The sequence below is a fragment of the Patiria miniata genome, unplaced genomic scaffold (genome assembly GCF_015706575.1).
Source record: "Patiria miniata isolate m_02_andy unplaced genomic scaffold, ASM1570657v1 HiC_scaffold_25, whole genome shotgun sequence".
Taxonomy (NCBI): Eukaryota; Metazoa; Echinodermata; class Asteroidea; order Valvatida; family Asterinidae; genus Patiria; species Patiria miniata.
The window spans coordinates 10,114,636-10,133,642 of NW_024037064.1; the positions used below are offsets into that span (position 1 = coordinate 10,114,636).

Here is a 19,007-nt window from a genome sequence, read left to right on the forward strand (position 1 = left end):
ATTTGACATAATGATAAAGTGCAACATTAGTTGATAAAGTCACTTTCAGATTTCTGCCTTCCCGGATTAACCAACAATATCACAAATCCAAGGAAGCATCACAGATAAAATGAAATATGTGATGTTTTGAAGAGGAGGTGCAGTTTATGGATAAGGATATGATTTTGCACTTGTTTCTTTTTAATTTACATCTTGAGATTCCTGCACACATCGATTCATTTCAAATGCAAAAACACATCCTGTCAATTACTAGTGGTCCCCACCCATAAAGGGAAACATACGAGTGATACGTTTTTATCACTGTTATGTTTTAAATAAAATAATTTTCTTCACATTTATTAGACAAAAATGGCGACTGGACCTGCAGTAAGTTCAGCTCTAGAGACGATCAGCAGACATCATCTTGAGTGCAGCATATGTCAAGAGAGATACCAACAGCCCAAGATACTGGAATGCCTACATAGCTTTTGTGCGCAATGTCTGCTGAAATACTGCAGCACGAAGCATAAGGGCTCTACAGCAATTCCTTGCCCCGTGTGTCGACAGGAGACGAAACTTCCAGAGTCTGGGGTGCAGGGTCTGAAAACCAACTTTTATCTGATTGGTCTGGTTGAGGAGTTTGAACTGCAGGAAAGGGTGGTGTGTTCGGGTGACACAAAGCTGCTCTGCGAGACATGTGATGATGGCAATGAGGCAACACATCGGTGTCTGGATTGTTCACTTAATATCTGCTCACGATGTCACAGTTCACACAAACGAGTTCCTGTAACATCAAGCCACGTAATAGCTACTTTGGAGGACGTTCGTGAGGGAAAGGTGAAACTGAAGAAGGAAAACCCAAGACAACATCCAAAATGTCCAGTACATGAGGGCGAAGTGGCAAGGTTCTTCTGCAAGACATGTGATACTTTGATCTGCCGAGATTGTACCGTCATTGACCACTGTAAGCCAGAACACTCGTACATTGACAGAAATCTGGCCACATCGAAGTGCAAGCAATCGTTGGCTGAACTGGTCTCTCCACTTGAAAACACAATGACAGAACTCCAGAAATCACGAGAGAAAGTCTCAAGAATGAAAGAAGATTTGGGTGTCGCAGTTAAGAGGGTCATGACAGAAGTGCAGGACAGAGCAGCTGAGATACGAGCAGAGGTAACGGCTCAAGAAAACCGCATCCTTGACGACATCCAAAACATCCAAACAGATCGTGAACAAAAACTGGACGAATGTGAGAAAACTATGGGCTTTGCAGTGGAGAGATTTCAGTATTCACTAGACACAGCTAGAGAGGTGACAAAGACTGCATCAGATAGTGACTTTCTCTCACTCTATGCCACAATCAGTAAAGATTTGAAATTGTTGGCAGATCAGAGTGTGCCTAGAGTTGACAACAGGCTTGCATTTCTGAAGTTCAAGCAGAGTCAGGGTGTTGGTGGCATCAGTCTGGGTCAGGTGGTGACGGAAGGCAAATGGGAGCTGTGTCGGGAGTTTGGTAGAGACGGAAGAGGTCCAGGAGAGTTCAGAGGGGCTTGGGACATTACTGCTCGTCAACCTGATGAGATTGCAGTGGCTGACCGCTTCAACAGTCGAGTTGTGATCTGCAGCATCGATGGCAACCAGAAAAGCACGATACCGATGCAAGGAGGTAAGTTTTAATTACTGTGCATTGCAATCTGCCTAAGCATGCACACAAATAAAATTTTCTTTGCTCTTCATTATCTTTTTTGTTTTTAATTTTCCTCACGAGATCTGATGAAACGGAATGACACTAACTTTGATGCGAAACATTTTTAAGTGAATACCTTTGTGTTCATAACATGTAGATTTTTAAATATAAATACATCGTCCATGTAAAAAATTTCCTTGCTATTTTGTTAATAAATTAAACAAAATCTACTGTTAATTTAACCTCATGTTTGATATTGGGTTTTTGCCCTGTCCCCACGCATTTTTAATTAGTTTGCTCTTGTTTTTTTCATAAATTTTGTTTGTTCGTTTCATGACATTTTTTTCAAAGGATGAAAGTTCAAGGAAAATCCATTTAAAATGAATGAAATATAAGTTTTCCTGATACACTGGTTCAATGGTTAATTTCTCAACTGTTTTCAGGAGTCTTTTAGGGTTTTTTTCCTATTATCCCACTGAAAGATACAAAAGGCAATTATCGAAAGGCTTAAACATCACAGTGTACAGGATACCTTAAGACGCAGTGATATCTCTAACATGTACACGTACAAATGTACATGTATATTTGACAAAGTAAATTTTTTGGCCAGGGACACATTAATTATCACTCCAATTCATTTTTGATAGTTTTATAACTTGCAATTCAGATTGAAATTGACCACTATTGTTTGTTTTTACATCGTGCCCCCTACAGTTCCACTCGGCATCGCAGCTACACGCAGCGACAATCGTTTGGTGGTTGTTGAGCAAAGCGCATCCCATGTGAAGGTGTTCAACAGCGACAACACGCTGGCATACAAGTTCCCAACGGTGCCACCGAGTGAGGTTGGTAAGACCACGGTTGACCTCTGGAGCGTAGCTGTCAAGAATGATGGTACCATTGCAGTGGGAGATGTGGCGAGGATGGTATTGACAGTGCACAGCCCCACTGATGGTGAGCTCCTTCATACCATACCAGTCAAGATTAAACCTTATTCTCTGGCTTTTGACAGCAATGATCGAGTTATAATAAGTGGCTTTTCATCACAGACAGTGGATATTGCCGGTGGCAATGGTGCTACAAAACGCACTATCAAACCCACCATCAATGGTCAACCAGTGAAATACTGCAACGGTGTATGCACTGATGGCTCAGGTATCTATGTTGCAATGCAAAACGGTGCCAACACGGGTCATATCCACCACTATGACCCTCAAGGTGGCTTCCTCCAGTGCATTGCACAGGGTCTGTACTACCCGCGGGGTATCACATTCTCATCTCACGGGCAGCTAGCAGTGGCTGACTACTCCTCAGTCAAAATGTATCACCAGGTGTGATACAACATTGTAATCAGTCATGTCAATTTCGCATTATTTGAGGCATGTTGACAGAAAAAGTAAAGAGCGGTCCTATCATAACAATGAATTAAAAGTTTTAGAATATTGATACATCACGTATTATACAAAAAACGTGTACGGTATTGGATTACATGTGTTACATGTATCATTTTGACTTTCTGATCAATCGGTCGATTTTGTCCACAAAAGTCGGCGGTTGTCATAATTTCAACAAGTATAATTATAATGGGTCACCTTTTCAGTTCATTCAAAAGAAAAAAAAATACAAAAAGTAAACATTGAATCAAATCCGGTGATGATTTTTAAAAAGCGTTTAAAAATCAAATTAGGAAAAAACCTAAAGGCAAAGAAGGTTTTTAATTCATGTATATTAACATCCATCCTCTGTTCAAGTACTATAAGGATGAACAAAGTAAAACGCTTTTCGAGAGAAAACTTGAAATACCACGATTACTGTTTTGTTTCAATATCAATTCCTCTCATACGTTAGATGTATTTCGTTTTTCAACAAACAACATACTGGTTCTGACCACCGAGGGTGTCAGTGTGAAATGAATACAAATTGTAGCCCATTGGCAAAATTATGTATGTGCACAATATACGCTCATTGGCCAACTGTGAGAGACTATTTAAACAATGAAACTCCAGAAAGACATCAACAAAAATGAATTCGGCCCGAAAGCCTAGCAGGCCTATATCGCAATAGTTCTGGCAAACTTGCATCTTACAACAGCAGATCGAAGCCTTTGCCAAGAAATTGCGACACTTGTAGACCTAAGGTTGATCGTTCTGTTAAAAACTTATTTGAATTTATATTCAACCCGCCTGTAAATACGCAGTTTAAGAAATATGATCATCCTACAATGTATGCTGATTTTGACTTCGCTTATTTCAAAACAAGGTTTTATTAGTTGGTTTCAGTTGCCTCAATGGGTTGAGTTATGTAGAGAAATTGAAATTCGAGAAGAAAGTGGAATAAAAAAAAAACATTCCATGGAAACAAATGCAGTGATTATTACAACTCATGATGTTAATCATGTGAGCTAGCTCCTATGAAACGAAACATTGATTTGTTTCTTTAATTAAACCCAGCATAACCTTCAGGTTATTATGTACTGTAAAGAAGTCACGAGAAATGTTTGATGTAATAACTGACAGTTCAATTATATATTTAGAATTTTCTCGACATCTACGATTATATGTTGTGAGTACATTTTAGATTACATGCGACTCAGTTTGTAAATATTGAATACTGAAAATGAGAAGGCCCAAATGTTACAGGGTTTCAATTAAACCCACGTGATGGGTTATTGACCAATAGGAATGTATAAGCTTTCCTAAGGATTTAATGACAAGGATTAGCTTTCAATTAAAAAGAAAACAAAAACAGTGTTGGTTAATTTTTAACTCAATATGATTAAGATACATGCATAGCCTACATTTCTTTCAACTGTCAAAAAAAAAAATTGACACAGTTTCCCAAAAATCTCGAGATAATTTAAAAACTGTTTAAATATGTCAAGTACAGTCAAATTAAAATTAAATTTGATTGTTCTGTCTAAGACATTTTGTTTAATTGCTATTAGCCTGCCTGTAAATACACAATTTCTCGAAATGTGATCATTCTCTGTTGATTTGACTTAGCTCATTTCAAAACTTAGTTTTATTAATTGAATTCAGCTGCTTCAATGAATGGGTTGGTAATTTGGTACATTTAAGAAGCTTAAATTCCAGAAGAAACTTCATCAAAAACATTACATAGAAAACATCATGTGATAATTAAGACTCATGAGAATCATATAGACGAAATCTTGAAGTTAAAAAAACGGCTTAGGGAAGTTTTAGCTCTTTTCGTATTTGCATTGTCGCCAACATACATGTAACACTGGAGTTATCATGAACAGAAGTTATGATTGTTGTATATATATCTTTTAACCAAAAGCCCAATTATACACTAATGTTTATTCTCGACATCAACGATATGTTTTGAGTAGAATTTGGTATATATGGATTTCGTGAGATTAAGTTTGTAAATAGTGAATACTGAAATATACGTAAAATGCTAACCTGATTTTTATCAAAGGGGTGCATTCAAGCAACGTGATCGGTTCTTGGCCAATAGGGGTGCAGACCAGTACATCGGTCCGAAATTGCCTACGCCGGCCAAATCACGATTTGCATGCCCTCAAAATCGTCAGTATTTGGGCATGATGTGGGCCTTGAAATTGAGGGTTTGTAAAAAATATGGGTGGAAGCCGTGCACAGGAGTGAGAGCTTGCAGTTCTGTGTAATTTGGATGTAATTTGGACCCTAAAAGCGCTCTATTTTGCAATGGAGTGTAGGCATCGTTTTTCAAAATGGCGATGGGCTTCAGGACTATTTTCAGGGGTGATCATCTTCAGATGGAAATTTCTCCTGAAAGTCATCAGTTGCCCCCCAAAAATTGAAAAGAAAATAAAAGACGATGAAATTAGCTTTAATTTGATGTGTGTCTCGAACATCTTGGAGAGTTGTGAGTATTTTTTCCGAATTTTTGAAGTTGGAGCATTTACCCATGGGGGTCTATGGAAGTTTATTTACTGGTCTGCTACCATAGGAATGTTTTCACTGTCCTAGCTAGGTATTTCATGACCAAGTTCCCAATTGGAAAGGAAAATAGTGTTTTTAAAATAATCAAATGCTACAGCTATAGCTTATGAAACTGTGGTGCATGTTTTGTATGCAGGCTTGTACTTTGCATTTGTGTATGTGTAAGGCCGATACACAGGGCTTCACGATACCAGTACGCGAATGCAATTGACTTTGCCCAAACAGAAGGAGTCACACAAGCCTGACACGAGAAGATACTAATAAATACCCTTGAGTGCCAATTGAACAAAGTCCAAAAGATCGACCGCGCACTCGAGTACCGTACACTCGTCTGTAATGTACTACACTATAGGCCTACTTGTTTGTCTGTATGTTTTGGCTAAAAAACTTGTTTTATTTTCAATAAAGCGGGAATTTCTTCAAACTAATCAATGATGTGCTATAACTTTGAAGTTTTGTTCAAATTTTTAAGTGACTTAAAGGAGATAGGCGTTACTGATTTAGCAGACACCACTCTAATTGTTTGGATATTTTTTAATGACACTTAACATTTCGATTCCTAATTAAATAGTACTGTAATTGAGACTGTATTTGAATTTGATGGGGAGTTTTTAAATGGCAAAGAAGCGGTTTTTTTTTCTAATTGAATATATTTTGTGTAGTTTTGGCAATACAAATTTATTCGATTTAAAATTGGGAATGGGAGGAAAAGTTGTCCCATAATAGGTTGAGGAGTAATTATTCAGTAAACGAAATTTGAATTATCCCCCCTCCCCCCTCAGGTGATTCAGGCGGGTATATTTTGGAGGACTCGAGTCAGTTTATTTGTTTATTTTTTGTTTGACTCGTGACTGGCATCAGACTCGTTATACCTTTTGGACTCGGTTGGAGTCAGACTCGGCTAGTGACTGATTCGGACTAGGTTCAAATCGAATCGAGTCCATTTCCAAAAACAAAAACGTGTTGAAACGTGAGGAAAAAGTTTAATGAATTTGTTAATTTATTTTTGTTACATTTTTTTTAATCATATTCTAATGGAAACGGCCCCTTTGAATGGTGTGGAATAATAATAATAAAATTGTACATTTGCAATTGTGAGTGTGAATCACCTCTAAATCTCCATCCACATCGGTTAATGCCGTAGAAGTAGCAACATAAAGTTGCAAACAATCTGAATGATGACGAGACATCCAAATTCTACACAATAATCAAAACTACAAAGTGTATTTTGTCCATGAGCTTTAATCCAAGTGAGTTCATCATATACAGCCACTTGCCAGATGGTCAGTCCCATCAGAGCTCTGCAAACAGTGAATTGAATAAAAGTCAAAAGCAACTGCATGATTTCATGGGGATATCACTTTTTTGTGATCGCAAATAGACTTTTCATAAAGAATGACTTGAGAATAAAACTTAAAAGCATATGAGAAATGCATGTTTACCGACATCATATTGGGTAAGATGCAGCATTTAATGCAGTTTAGAATTTATAAAAAAAAAATTAAGAAAAAAAGTAAAAGGGGCTTAGATATCCCGTTTCAGGCAATGAACGCGGGTTATTTTTAAAAAAAATGAAGAAAAAATGATACCGCCCTTAGATCGGGAATCTGTCTCATTTGGACGTCCTCAAGTGTTTGTTTTTTAAAGGCCGTAGGTACTTTCGAATCTTCCCTAAGTGCGCTGCCAAACAAAATGGCCATCCCTTGTCTTTGGTAAACAAGGAAACACAATAATCCGTTCAAATTACCCCCTTGAACTGCTACAAGGGAGAGTTTGGGCAGACAACTTGAAAAAGACATTGGAATGCACTGCCGATGGCGTCTACCGATGGCGCTTGATGACGCCCTCGCATCGGTATTATTCCTTAATTGATTTTAGATTCAGTTTTTGTCCAGAGTCAGAGTGAGTGAAATATTCGAACAGCTGATCACGAACATCTACTTAACTTGTACCATAGGCCGAGTTCGGGCGGTCTGTTCCTGACACGGGTATTTTGTTTGTGCGTGGAGCTATATTAACTCCACGGTGCGAGCGAAACCCAGACAGGTATCCTGTTCCGAGTGCAGTATTCGTGAGTCGTGTACGTGTTCTCGCCGGTCGGTCGCAAGAACAATACAACCCGTGTCAAGACTAGGCTGCCCGAACTCGGCCATTGACCTACAAGAAGCGCAGGTAAAATTGCCGTGCTGTCCCTTGGAGGCGCTCTTCATATTACATTTCACGTCGACTTCCACTTCCGCGTTGATTGCTTCGAGCCTGAACTGAAGATTTGCTTCTTTCGACTCAACAGAAACATCATTTTAGTTTTTACCAGCCTAAACAGGGAACGTCGGATAAATGTGAGCACAATAATCTTTGTCTTAAATCCTGGAGGAGCATTTTGTTGTAAAATTCTGATGTGTCATTTTTTGCGTGTCTGTATACATGTATTGTTGATGTACCCTAACGTGGCGCGGCCCCTAACGTGGCGCACTTTGATTTTTCGCCTGTAGCGCCTACCTAGAGCAAAAGTTTTAACTGAAATTTCACAGAAAGTGAAATTTTATCAAGTTATAAACACTCCCGTTCATAAATCGCGAGTTTATTTACCCGCTACAAAGTTAAAAGAAAAACTTATTTTGGCGTGATTTTCCGATTTTATTTTCAAGTGCAAAGTGAACCCTTTGAAAATGCCCCGAAAAATAAGAAAATAATTTTGTGACAAACATCTGGCTGCGTATGCAGGTAGAGATAATAATGATTTATCAGAATTTATCAAGTTTACAGAAATTCTTAAATGTTAATTTGGAATTTTCCGAGATTTATTTAAGTGCGCCACGTTAGGGAACACTCCGCCAAATTGTGCCCAATTTCCGGACGCCACCGTTTTTTAATTTCGGCTTAAATTTCATGAAACCGAAATTGTTCACAAAGGTTAAACAGCAAGCATTAATAAGGTAAAAGTACCAGCATTTCACTGCATGAATTTGAGGTTTGTCAACAAAGAGGTTTGGCAACACTTCACGAGGAAATTTGGGTAAGCTTCGAAGTGCGCCACGTTAGGGAACACGACTATACGTTTGGGAATCCAAATACATTTTTTTATGATACATGTACAAACATGACAAATGAACATGTGCATGTATAACGTACATGTACATGTTGTACGTGTACTCGTTATATGGCTGTTAATATATATAGAGTAATGGCATTTCTCGATCATGTCGATGCAAAGGACTATGGATTTTAACATGTTTTAAAAACGAATGACACTGACAGCTTGTAAAACAATATAATTATAAACGTAGATGGAAATAAAACGATAAAGAGGAACCATGTCATGTTATTCCAGAAAATATAATGGGAAAGAATGGAGTATCCATCTGTTCATGATAGTTACAAATCTATGAGAAGACTCTACATACATGTAAGGAACAACAAAAGTGCTAATTTCAACCTCGTTAAGGACCTTTTTATGAAAACAGAATATATATTGTAATTATGAAAAAAGGTCGTGTCTTCTTTTGGCAGTATTGCTGACCTATATGGTATGACTATAACTTTGGAAAGATTTCCATATACGAAGTTCACTAATTTTCCTCTGTATTGACTAACAAGCCCCCAGATAGCAATTTCATGTCATCAAAGTCAATTTGAGCAGTGAGAAAATACAAGCATTTTCTTAGAAAACACTTAGAATTGTTCAGTCCAATCTCATAGGGTTTGTACACAGGGTGTTGAGTGAACTTCGTATATGGAAATCTTTCCATAACTTTATCCATGTCTATACACAACGTATTGTGAAGTTAGCCCCATAAACATGTCTATACTGGCCACTTTTCTATATTGAGTCACGCACCAATTGCGATTGTACTACATTTGTACGTTTCCTACAATGATGTGTTTCCTGAATTTCAAATTAAGACTGTTTTCCAATTGATATCCGCTATGAAATCTACCTAAGTGCACAAACTACACAAAATAATCAAAAGGTCAATGGTGCATCATGGTACATCTGTAAATCCATGACCTCGAGGTGCCTATATACTAGTTTTACTCCAAAATTCCCCTGAATATATTACATGATGTACGGATTTCGATTTTCCTGGTTATGCACAAGCATATATAGGCCTGTATAGCAGTCCTTCGAAAGTGAATTTCCTTTTCAGGAGATCTTAGCATGCACGCCTATTGCTGTGTGGCTCTAAATACAAAGGAAGTCCAGGAGAAAAATTTCATGGGCCGGGCCACTATGGAGCATCTTACAACTAAATTTGCACATTTAGTGATGTTTTGCATTCAGAAATTTGACATAATGATAAAGTGCAATATTAGATGATAAAGTCACTTTCAGATTTCTGCCTTCCCGGATTAACCAACAATATCACAAAATCCAAGGAAGCATCACAAATAAAATAAAATATGTGATGTTTTGAAGGGGAGGTGCAGTTTATGGATAAGGATATGATTGTGCACTTGTTTCTTTTTAATTAACATCGATTCATATCAAATACAAAAGTACATCCTGCCAATTACTATTGGTCCCTACCCATAAAGAAAGCGTGCGAATGATGCATTTGTATCACTCTTATGTTTTAAATAAAATATTTTTTCTCACATTTATTAGACAAAAATGGCAACTGGACCTGCAGTAAGTTCAGCTCTAGAGACGATCAGCAGACATCATCTTGAGTGCAGCATCTGCCACGAGAGATACCAACAGCCCAAGATACTGGAATGCCTGCATAGCTTTTGTGAGCAATGTCTGCTGAAATATCGTAGCACGAAGCACCAGGACTCTATGGTGATCCCTTGCCCTGTGTGTCGACAGGAGACAAAGCTTCCTGAGGTGGGTGTGCAGGGTCTGAAAACCAACTTTCATCTGATTGGTCTGGTTGAGGAGTTTGAACTGCAGGAAAAGTTGGTGTGTTCGGGTGACACAAAGCTGCTATGTGAGACATGTGATGATGGCAATGAGGCAACAAGTCGGTGTTTGGACTGTGCGCAAAATATTTGTTTACGTTGTCAAAGTTCACACAAAAGAATTGCTACTACATCAAGCCACATCATCGCTACTTTGGAGGACATTCGTGAAGGAAGGGTGAAAGTAACGAAGGAAAACCCAAAGCAACATTCAAAATGTCCGAAACATGAAGGCGAAGTGACACGATTCTTTTGCACGACATGTGAAGTGTTGATCTGCCGAGATTGTACTGTCATTGACCACCGTATGCCAGAACACTCTTACATTGACAGAAATCTGGCCATATCAACGTACAAGCAATCATTAGCTGAACTGTTTCCTCCACTTGAAAACTCAATGACAAAACTCCACGAGTCACGAGAAAAAGTCTCAAGAATGAAAGAAGATTTAGGTGTCACAGTTGAGAAGGTCATGACAGAAGTGCAAGACAGAGCAGCTGAGATACGAGCAGAGGTAACGGCTCAAGAAAATCGCATCCTTGACGACATCAAAAACATCCAAACAGATCGTGGGCAGAAATTGGACGAATGTGAGAAAACTATGGGCTTAGCAGCGGAGAGATGTCAGCATTCACTAGACACAGCAAGAGAGGTGACACGGACTGCATCAGATAGTAACTTTCTCTCACTTTATGCCACAATCAGCAAAGACTTGAAATTGTTGGCAGATCAGAGTGTGCCTAGAGTTTACAACAGGCTTGCATTTCTGAAGTTCAAGCAGAGTGAAGGTGTTGGTTGCATCAAGCTGGGTGAGGTGGTGGTGGAAAGCAAATGGGAGCTGTGTCGGGAGTTTGGTAGAGTGGGAAGCGGTCCAGGAGGGTTCAGTCTTGCTTGGGACATTGCTGCTCGTCAACCTGATGAGATTGCAGTGGCTGACATCAACAACAAATGTGTTGTGATTTGCAGCATCGATGGCAACCAGAAAAGCAAGATACCGATGCAAGGATGTAAGTTTAAATTACCGTTCATTGCAATCTGCCGAATCATGCACACAAACAACATTTTCTTTGCTCGTCATTATATTTTTGTTTTTAATTTTCCTCACGAGATCTGATGAAACGGAATCACACTAGCTTTGATGCGAAACATTTTAAGTGAATACCTTTGTGTTCATAACATGTAGATTTTTAAACGTAAATGCATCGTCCATGTCAAAAATCTAATTTTCTTGCTATTTTTTCATAAATTGAACAAACACTACTGTAAATTGAACCTCATGTTTGATACTGGGTTTTTGCCCTGTCCCCACGCATTTTTAATTAGATTGCTCTTGTTTTTTTTTCATGAAATTTGTTGGCTCGTTTCACGACATTTTTTCAAAGGATGAAAGGTCAAGAAAAATCCATTTAAAATGAAAGAAATATAAGTTTTCCTGATACACTGGTTCACTGGTTAATTTCTCAACTGTTGTCAGGAGTCTTTTAATTTTTTTTCCTATTATCCCACTGAAAGATACAAAAGGCAATTATCGAAAGGCTTAAACATCAATATGTACAGGATACCTTAAGACACAGTGATATCCCTAACATGTACACGTACAAATGTAAATGTATATTTGACAATGTATATTTTTTGGCCAGGGACACATTAATCATCACTCCAATTCATTTTTGATATTTTTATAAATTGCAATTCAGATTGAAATTGACCACTATTGTTTGTTTTTACATCTCGCCCCCTACAGGTCCACGTGGCATCGCAGCTACATGCAGCGACATTCGCTTGGTGGTTGTTGAGCAAAGCGCATCCCATGTGAAGGTGTTCAACAGCGACAACACGCTGGCATACAAGTTCCCAACGGTGCCGCCGAGTGAGGTCGGTAAGACCACGGTTGACCTCCAGAGCGTAGCTGTCAAGAATGATGGTACCATTGCAGTGGGTGATGTGGCGAGGATGGTATTGACAGTGCACAGCCCCACTGATGGTGAGCTCCTTCATACCATACCAGTCAAGATTAAACCTTATTTTCTGGCTTTTGACAGCAATGATCGAGTTATAATAAGTGGCTTTAAATCACAGACAGTGGATATTGCCGGTGGCAATGGTGCTACAAAACGCACCTTAAAACCCACCATCAATGGTCAACCAGTGAGATACTGCAATGGTGTATGCACCGATAGCTCAGGTATCTATGTTGTAATGCATAATGGTGATGACACGGGTCATATCCACCACTATGACCCTCAAGGTGGTTTTCTCAAGTGCATCGCACAGGGTCTGCACTACCCACAGGGTATCACATTCTCATCTGATGGGCAGCTGGCAGTGGCTGACTTCTACTCGGTAAAGACGTATCGCCAGGTGTGATACGACATTTTGTTATCAGTCATGTCAATTTATAAGCATGGGTGAAATGTCGATAGAAAAATGAGAGAATGGTTCTAATTGCCACAATAAAAAGGCACACTGATACCACAAGTAATAAAAAAAAAACCTAGGCTATACAGTATTGGTTTACATGTGTTGCCTGTAATTCTTCGACTTTTTTATCAATCGGTCAATTTAGTCCACAACTGTGGTCGGTTGAAAATTTTTCGTCTTAATTCATCAAGTATATACATGTCTATGTAGAGCTGTCAATGTTGGTCTTTGGTTTAAACCTTATTTTAACACAATGATCACTTGAAAGAGAGAAATGATGAATTTCTTAAAACATTCTTCAATGCGACACCGGGGAAACGTACCATTTTTCGACTGTAAGCAGTTTATATTTTCAGTAAATTGCATATTTCAAAAAGGCAATATTTTCAATGTTCAACAAAACTTATTTTTCTTTGATAAATGGCCGTTTCGGATTATAATGAGTCACCCTTTTTAGTTGTTGCCTTTACTTAACAAATAATGCGCAGTTCCTGATAACTAAGGGTTTGGTAATTAGAAGACAACAAAAATGCTTCGAATAAAAGCTCAAAATAACTCGGGCAACTGTCAATATCGACGCACAGCAAGAACAAAAAAAGTACATGTTTTGCCAAAAATGACATCGCAGTTTTGCTTATGACTTACATGCGCAATACGATATTACGGCTCTTGCAACAAATTTATACCGATTATGACAATTGAATCCAATCAATTCTATAAAATTGACTGTATTGACCCCATCAATGGTATGGAATAATACTGATATCAACGATCTACTCGTTATAATATTGGCTAGTCATTATCCCTCCTATGCAAACAAACATTCTGTGCAAGTTTTCCTTTCAGTCAAAATCAGTCTAGTGACTGTTTTTCACGATTGAGTGCTCTCTGACAAAATAAAGCAGGATTGACTGGCTGTGATAGTTTATGTGTCGTGCTACAGCTATGCTTTGACTGTAGGTGATAGATAAGACATGTGCCTACTACTTATCTGCTTGTGTCTGTTGACTTAATTTGACTAGTCACAGTGCTTGCTTGAAATACATGTATGATCTGACTGTTTGGTGACTAGCCATAAGAGGCATGATAAGAAAGAGGGTTGATTTGTTGACTGTCTGTGACTGATCAGACAGCAGGAGGGTTGAACAATACATTGAAGTTTAGCCTAGATGTCCAGTTGGATGCGCATACACTAATGACAATGTATCATAGTTTAAGCAATACATGCCAACTGTGTTAAGTATAAGTATGTTAGGTATTTGAATTCTAGTTCAGCTCGCCTGTAAATGCGCAATTCTGGGAATTGTATCATTCTATGTTGATTTCACTTTGCTCCTGTTAATTAAATGTTAATTTGGCTGAGTTCAGCTGTTTTTCAACTGAAAAAAAATGGCTTGGTTGATGGTTATAGACTTGAATTCCCCCCAAAAGTAAGAGAAAACAAAATATCACATTGAATCAAATGCGGTGAAAGTTTGTAAAAAAAAATGTTTAAGAATGAAATTGAAGGGAAAACCCTAACCGTAAGCGTGGTTGAAGCAAATAAGATTGTTAATTCATGTATATAAAAATTCGTCCTAAGATCAAGTACTATAGAGATGAATAACTTAAATCGTTATTCGAGAGAAAGTTTGGGATACCATTATTACGATTTGTTTGTATATCAATTGTTCTGGTACGTTAGATGTATTTTATTTTTCAACAAACAATACACTGGATCTGACAACTGAGGATTATTGTTCTATCATTATCAGTCCTTTGTGCAGTCCTTTATTATCAGTCCTTTATGCATCATGAACAGAAATTACGAGAATTGTTTTATCTTTTAATCAAAAGTCCAATTATACATGTGTTATTTTTTCTCGAAATCAACGATATATTTTGACTAGATTTTGGTTCATATAGATTACATGAGGATAAGTTTGTAAATCGAGAACACTGAAATAAACGTAAGATAACCTAATATTTTTTAAAGGGTAAAATTCAAGCCAAGTGATCGGTTATTGGCCAAAATGATTTTTTTTAAATGCTACATCTTGTTTTTATAGTAAACTGTGGTGCATCATTTGTATACAGGCTTTTGGAGTCGTGTATTTAACTACTGCATGTGAAAGGCCGATACACAGGGCTTCATGACAACAGTACGTGTTTGTAGTTGAATTCAGGTTGCGCAGACAGAAAGGGTCAGCCTGACACGGGACCATACTAAATCTCCTGGAGTGCCAATATTGAACGAAGTTCAAATAGATCGACCGCGCATTCAGTGCCTTACACTCGTCTCATGATATACTTGTCTATCCGTATATTTTGGCTTAATGTTTTCCATTTCCACGGAATAATTTTAAACAAATAAACAACCTTATTTTTTATTTCAATAAAGCGAGGATTTCTTTACTAATCATTTGCTTACATATGAAGCTTTGTTAAAAGTGACTTACATGGGGCATGTTTTACTCATTACGCCGACAACCCTCTAATTGATTGGACTTTTTGTCAATGACATTCATCCTTTAAAGTCCTAATTAAATAGTCCCGTTATCGACACTGTATTTGATTACACAAAGTAGGAATTTCGTAAGTCAGTCAGAACATTTGCCCCACAATGCTAAATAAATATAACCCATGCACGTTAAAAGCAAAGTAATTACGCGGTTAATATCTGATTTATTTATGTGGGTTTTTTTTCCTTTTTCAGAATACAAATGTATTCAATTTAATTGAGAAATCGAAGGAAAAAATTGTACTTTATTAAGTTTAGGAGTGATTATATTACAAACTTAATTTTGAATCACCCCGGATGACTCTTTGAAAACACCTTCCAGTACGGCACCGAGGATACATGTATTTTTTTTTTTCACTTTAAGCGGTTTATTTTTGTAGTAAATTGGATATTTCAGAGAGGTTATATGACCTCCAATTTTTTTCAAATATCCATTTCTAATTATTATGTTTTACCGTTTTTAGTGCAATTTAGTTCTCAAGAAACATATGTAGTTCCTGAAATTTAGGGGTCAGTTTGGAAAGGAAACCCGTAGACAAATACATACTCTGAACAAAAGCTCAAAATAATTCTGGTGACTGCCAGCATTGACGCAGTATTTACAAATCAATTATTACCCCAAAAAGTTAACCCACTTTTCCTATGATCGTGTTATTTCGCATAGACAAAAACTGCTCATACAACAATTGCATCCCTGCAATTATATGAATACGAACCCTTTAAATGATATGGGAAAACGCTGAAGTGCTTCTATGAAATATCACCTCTATAGAATTTCGGTGATTTTTTTTATTTTCTGTTTTTAAGTGATGAGCAGTTAATACAAACATTGGAAACAAAGGGTGGAATTACAAAAAGTAATGGAATTGAACATTATACACAATAAAAACACTTATTTATGACAGCACTACTTTTATTAACCGAACAAAAGAAGGGAGCAAAGGAGAGTAAAAAAAAAGGAACAGAATGGTAAACAAGTGATTCAAAACAATTGCATTTACATTTCCCTTTCTGAAATTGAAGATCAAGAAAATTGAATTTACATTTGTATTATGTATTCAATGTCGTGTCAATCTCTCAAAGTTAGTTGTAGACGCATAATGGAGGGAATTTGGGCTTGCAGTTTACATCTGTAAAGACAGAACTTAGTAGAGAAAATCATGAGTCAATAATGTGTTATTGGCAAAACCAAAACCAAAACAGAAGCAAATTATTGGCAAAATCTCAAACCTGCCAATTCGGATAGAGTCTTTGAGTTTTTAATCGAAGCACTGAAGATTGGTGTGATACACTCACAATCAAGAAACATATGAACAGAGGTCAGTTTCAGGGTATTTTCCACAAAAGCAACAGGTTGGGTGTCTTTTCTTCCAATTTCGGAGGGAAAATTATCAAACACACTGGCCGGGCTTAACTATTGTTTATGTTTATAATTGCGAGTGTGAATCACCTCCAAATCCCCATCTACATCGCTAAGTGCATAAAGAAGTAGCTATATGAAACAAACAAGTTGTAAACAATTTAGATGATCGGATGAGACGTCTCAATCCTCCACAATGATCAAAACTGACCAATCCAATTTTGTCCACGGGCTTTAATCTGGTAATCATACAGTCACGTACTTGGCAGCTCCGAGTCAGAGCTCTGCTGTGCAAACAGTGAATTGTATAAATGTCAATTAAAGGCGCCGGAATAAATACCAGTGGGTTTAATGAGGAAAGGTTTCCAGCCATCTTTTGAATATCGGAAATGGATGCATAAAGAAAGGCTTGAGGTAAAACAAAACAATAAAAAACATTGGAATGCACATTGGAATGCATATCTTCCGACCGTTGGACGAGATGCCGCAATTGAAGCAGTTTAGAATTTAACAAAAAAATAATTAAAAACTCAACAGTAACAGCAGCTCGGATAATATTAGCGCATGAGCCTGGGTTTTTAAGAAACGTGAAGAAAAAAATTGAAAATGTCCGTCTACATCAATGATATACATTCCTTGTAAGGTTCATTTTAAATTATTTAAAGGCTGGAGCTACTTTTGAAACCTCCCTACCCCCAACCGAGCCCATCCACCCCCACGCCCCCCCCCCCCGAAAAAAAATCAATGAAAAATAAGCAGGGGGAAAATAGCTATTAAAACATAGTAATAAACAAAAACGAAAAAGGCAAACACTAATACAATATTAAAACAAAAGTTAACACAGTTTATTTAATGCAGTTTTGTGGAATGAGATGAGAAGGAGAAGTGCCCTGGGAAAAGAAAAGAAAATGTGTGCAAAGTACCCCCTCGACGGTAACAAAGAGAGAGTTGAGGAGACCACTGGAAGAGACATTCGAACGCACTGTCAACTGAACCTGATGACGCCCTCTAAGTTAAATTTCAAAATTAATTTGAGAATACATTTTTTTGGGCACGATTCAGAGTAACAAAAAGTTCGAACAGGTGGTCACCAACACAATCTAATAGTCCGATAGAATTAGCACAGAATAAATTGTCGTGCTGTCTCTTGGAGGCGCTCTTCATGTTACATTTCACGTCGACTTGTACTTCCGCGTTCATTATTGCGTCCAAGATCCAGGAAACCAACTGAAAGATTCTCTTCTTTTGACTCGACAGGAACATCAAGCTTTTACCATTCAACCCAGAAACGTGGGATAAATGTGAGCAAAATATATCTGTCAACCGTGAATCCTGGAGAGGCATTTTGTTGTGAAATGATGATGTTGTTTTTTTGGGGTGTGTGCGACGTGTGAAATTATAACGTTCGTTAGGCATGTTATTGTTTAGTTCGCAAATTTGGGACTCTCTCAATACTGTGTATGATGTTACTGTAATGTTGGGCTTACTTGCTGTGTTAGTAATGGCAGTACCCGATTGCAAAGTACCGGTGCAAGCAAAACTAATCGTGAAGTGGAGCACCGGCCTGTTCAATATAAGAGAAAGAAAAGACACTTGAAGTTTTATGTTTTGAGACTTAGGCCTTTTTATAAATTAAAACCTAAACACCTGCTAAACATTTGGCAAACATGATATGCAAGCATGAAAGGTCCCTTTATGTGTTTGGAATCATCTAAATAGTTCGCTAACATACCATGTTGAATATCAGCTAGCTTAATTTTGTGGAAAGAGGGCAGGGTTTTGATTTATGAACACAATTTGTAAATAATAAAAGAGGTGTCTTATAAGCTACCATGACTACATAATATCGATATTTTAATTGACATAATTACATGACACATTTTATTAGAGTGTCTGCGCTCATGTGTGTGCTACCTGGTCCTGGCTATTGCTTTGTCCTTTTTAGAAGGCTGTGAATATTTGGGCGGCGGCGTTTTCTTTTAGTAAATGTTAATTTGGCGGGGGTCGTAGATTCCTCCGGCAAACTAGCGTACGCTAAAAGAAAGCCGGCGCAGCCACGGTGTGAGGTAATTAGTATCAGATACTTTAGGAAATCCTCTTCAAAACTAACTTTTAAATCAACTTCCTTTTTTGTAAACGAATGACAGCTTGTAGAAGAACGTAAACATAAAGAGAAAACCATGACATGTTACCCCGTATGACGTGTGATTT

General features: G+C 37.7%; 2 protein-coding genes across 2 annotated transcripts; both read left to right on the top strand.

Moving 5' to 3' along the window:
• Positions 1–348: 348 nt before the first annotated feature.
• Positions 349–3,340, top strand: LOC119733027 (E3 ubiquitin-protein ligase TRIM71-like). Its single transcript, XM_038206608.1, has 2 exons — positions 349–1,645; positions 2,381–3,340. The coding sequence occupies exons 1-2, from the start codon at positions 349–351 to the stop codon at positions 3,001–3,003; spliced, it is 1,920 nt and encodes a 639-aa protein (XP_038062536.1). The 3' UTR covers positions 3,004–3,340.
• Positions 3,341–7,859: 4,519 nt separating this feature from the next.
• Positions 7,860–15,582, top strand: LOC119733433 (E3 ubiquitin-protein ligase TRIM33-like). The gene is made up of 3 exons (XM_038207002.1): positions 7,860–7,952; positions 10,220–11,522; positions 12,260–15,582. Exons 2-3 carry the CDS (start codon positions 10,226–10,228, stop codon positions 12,880–12,882), a joined length of 1,920 nt encoding a protein of 639 aa, XP_038062930.1. The 5' UTR covers positions 7,860–7,952; positions 10,220–10,225; the 3' UTR covers positions 12,883–15,582.
• The last annotated feature ends 3,425 nt before the right edge of the window (positions 15,583–19,007 follow it).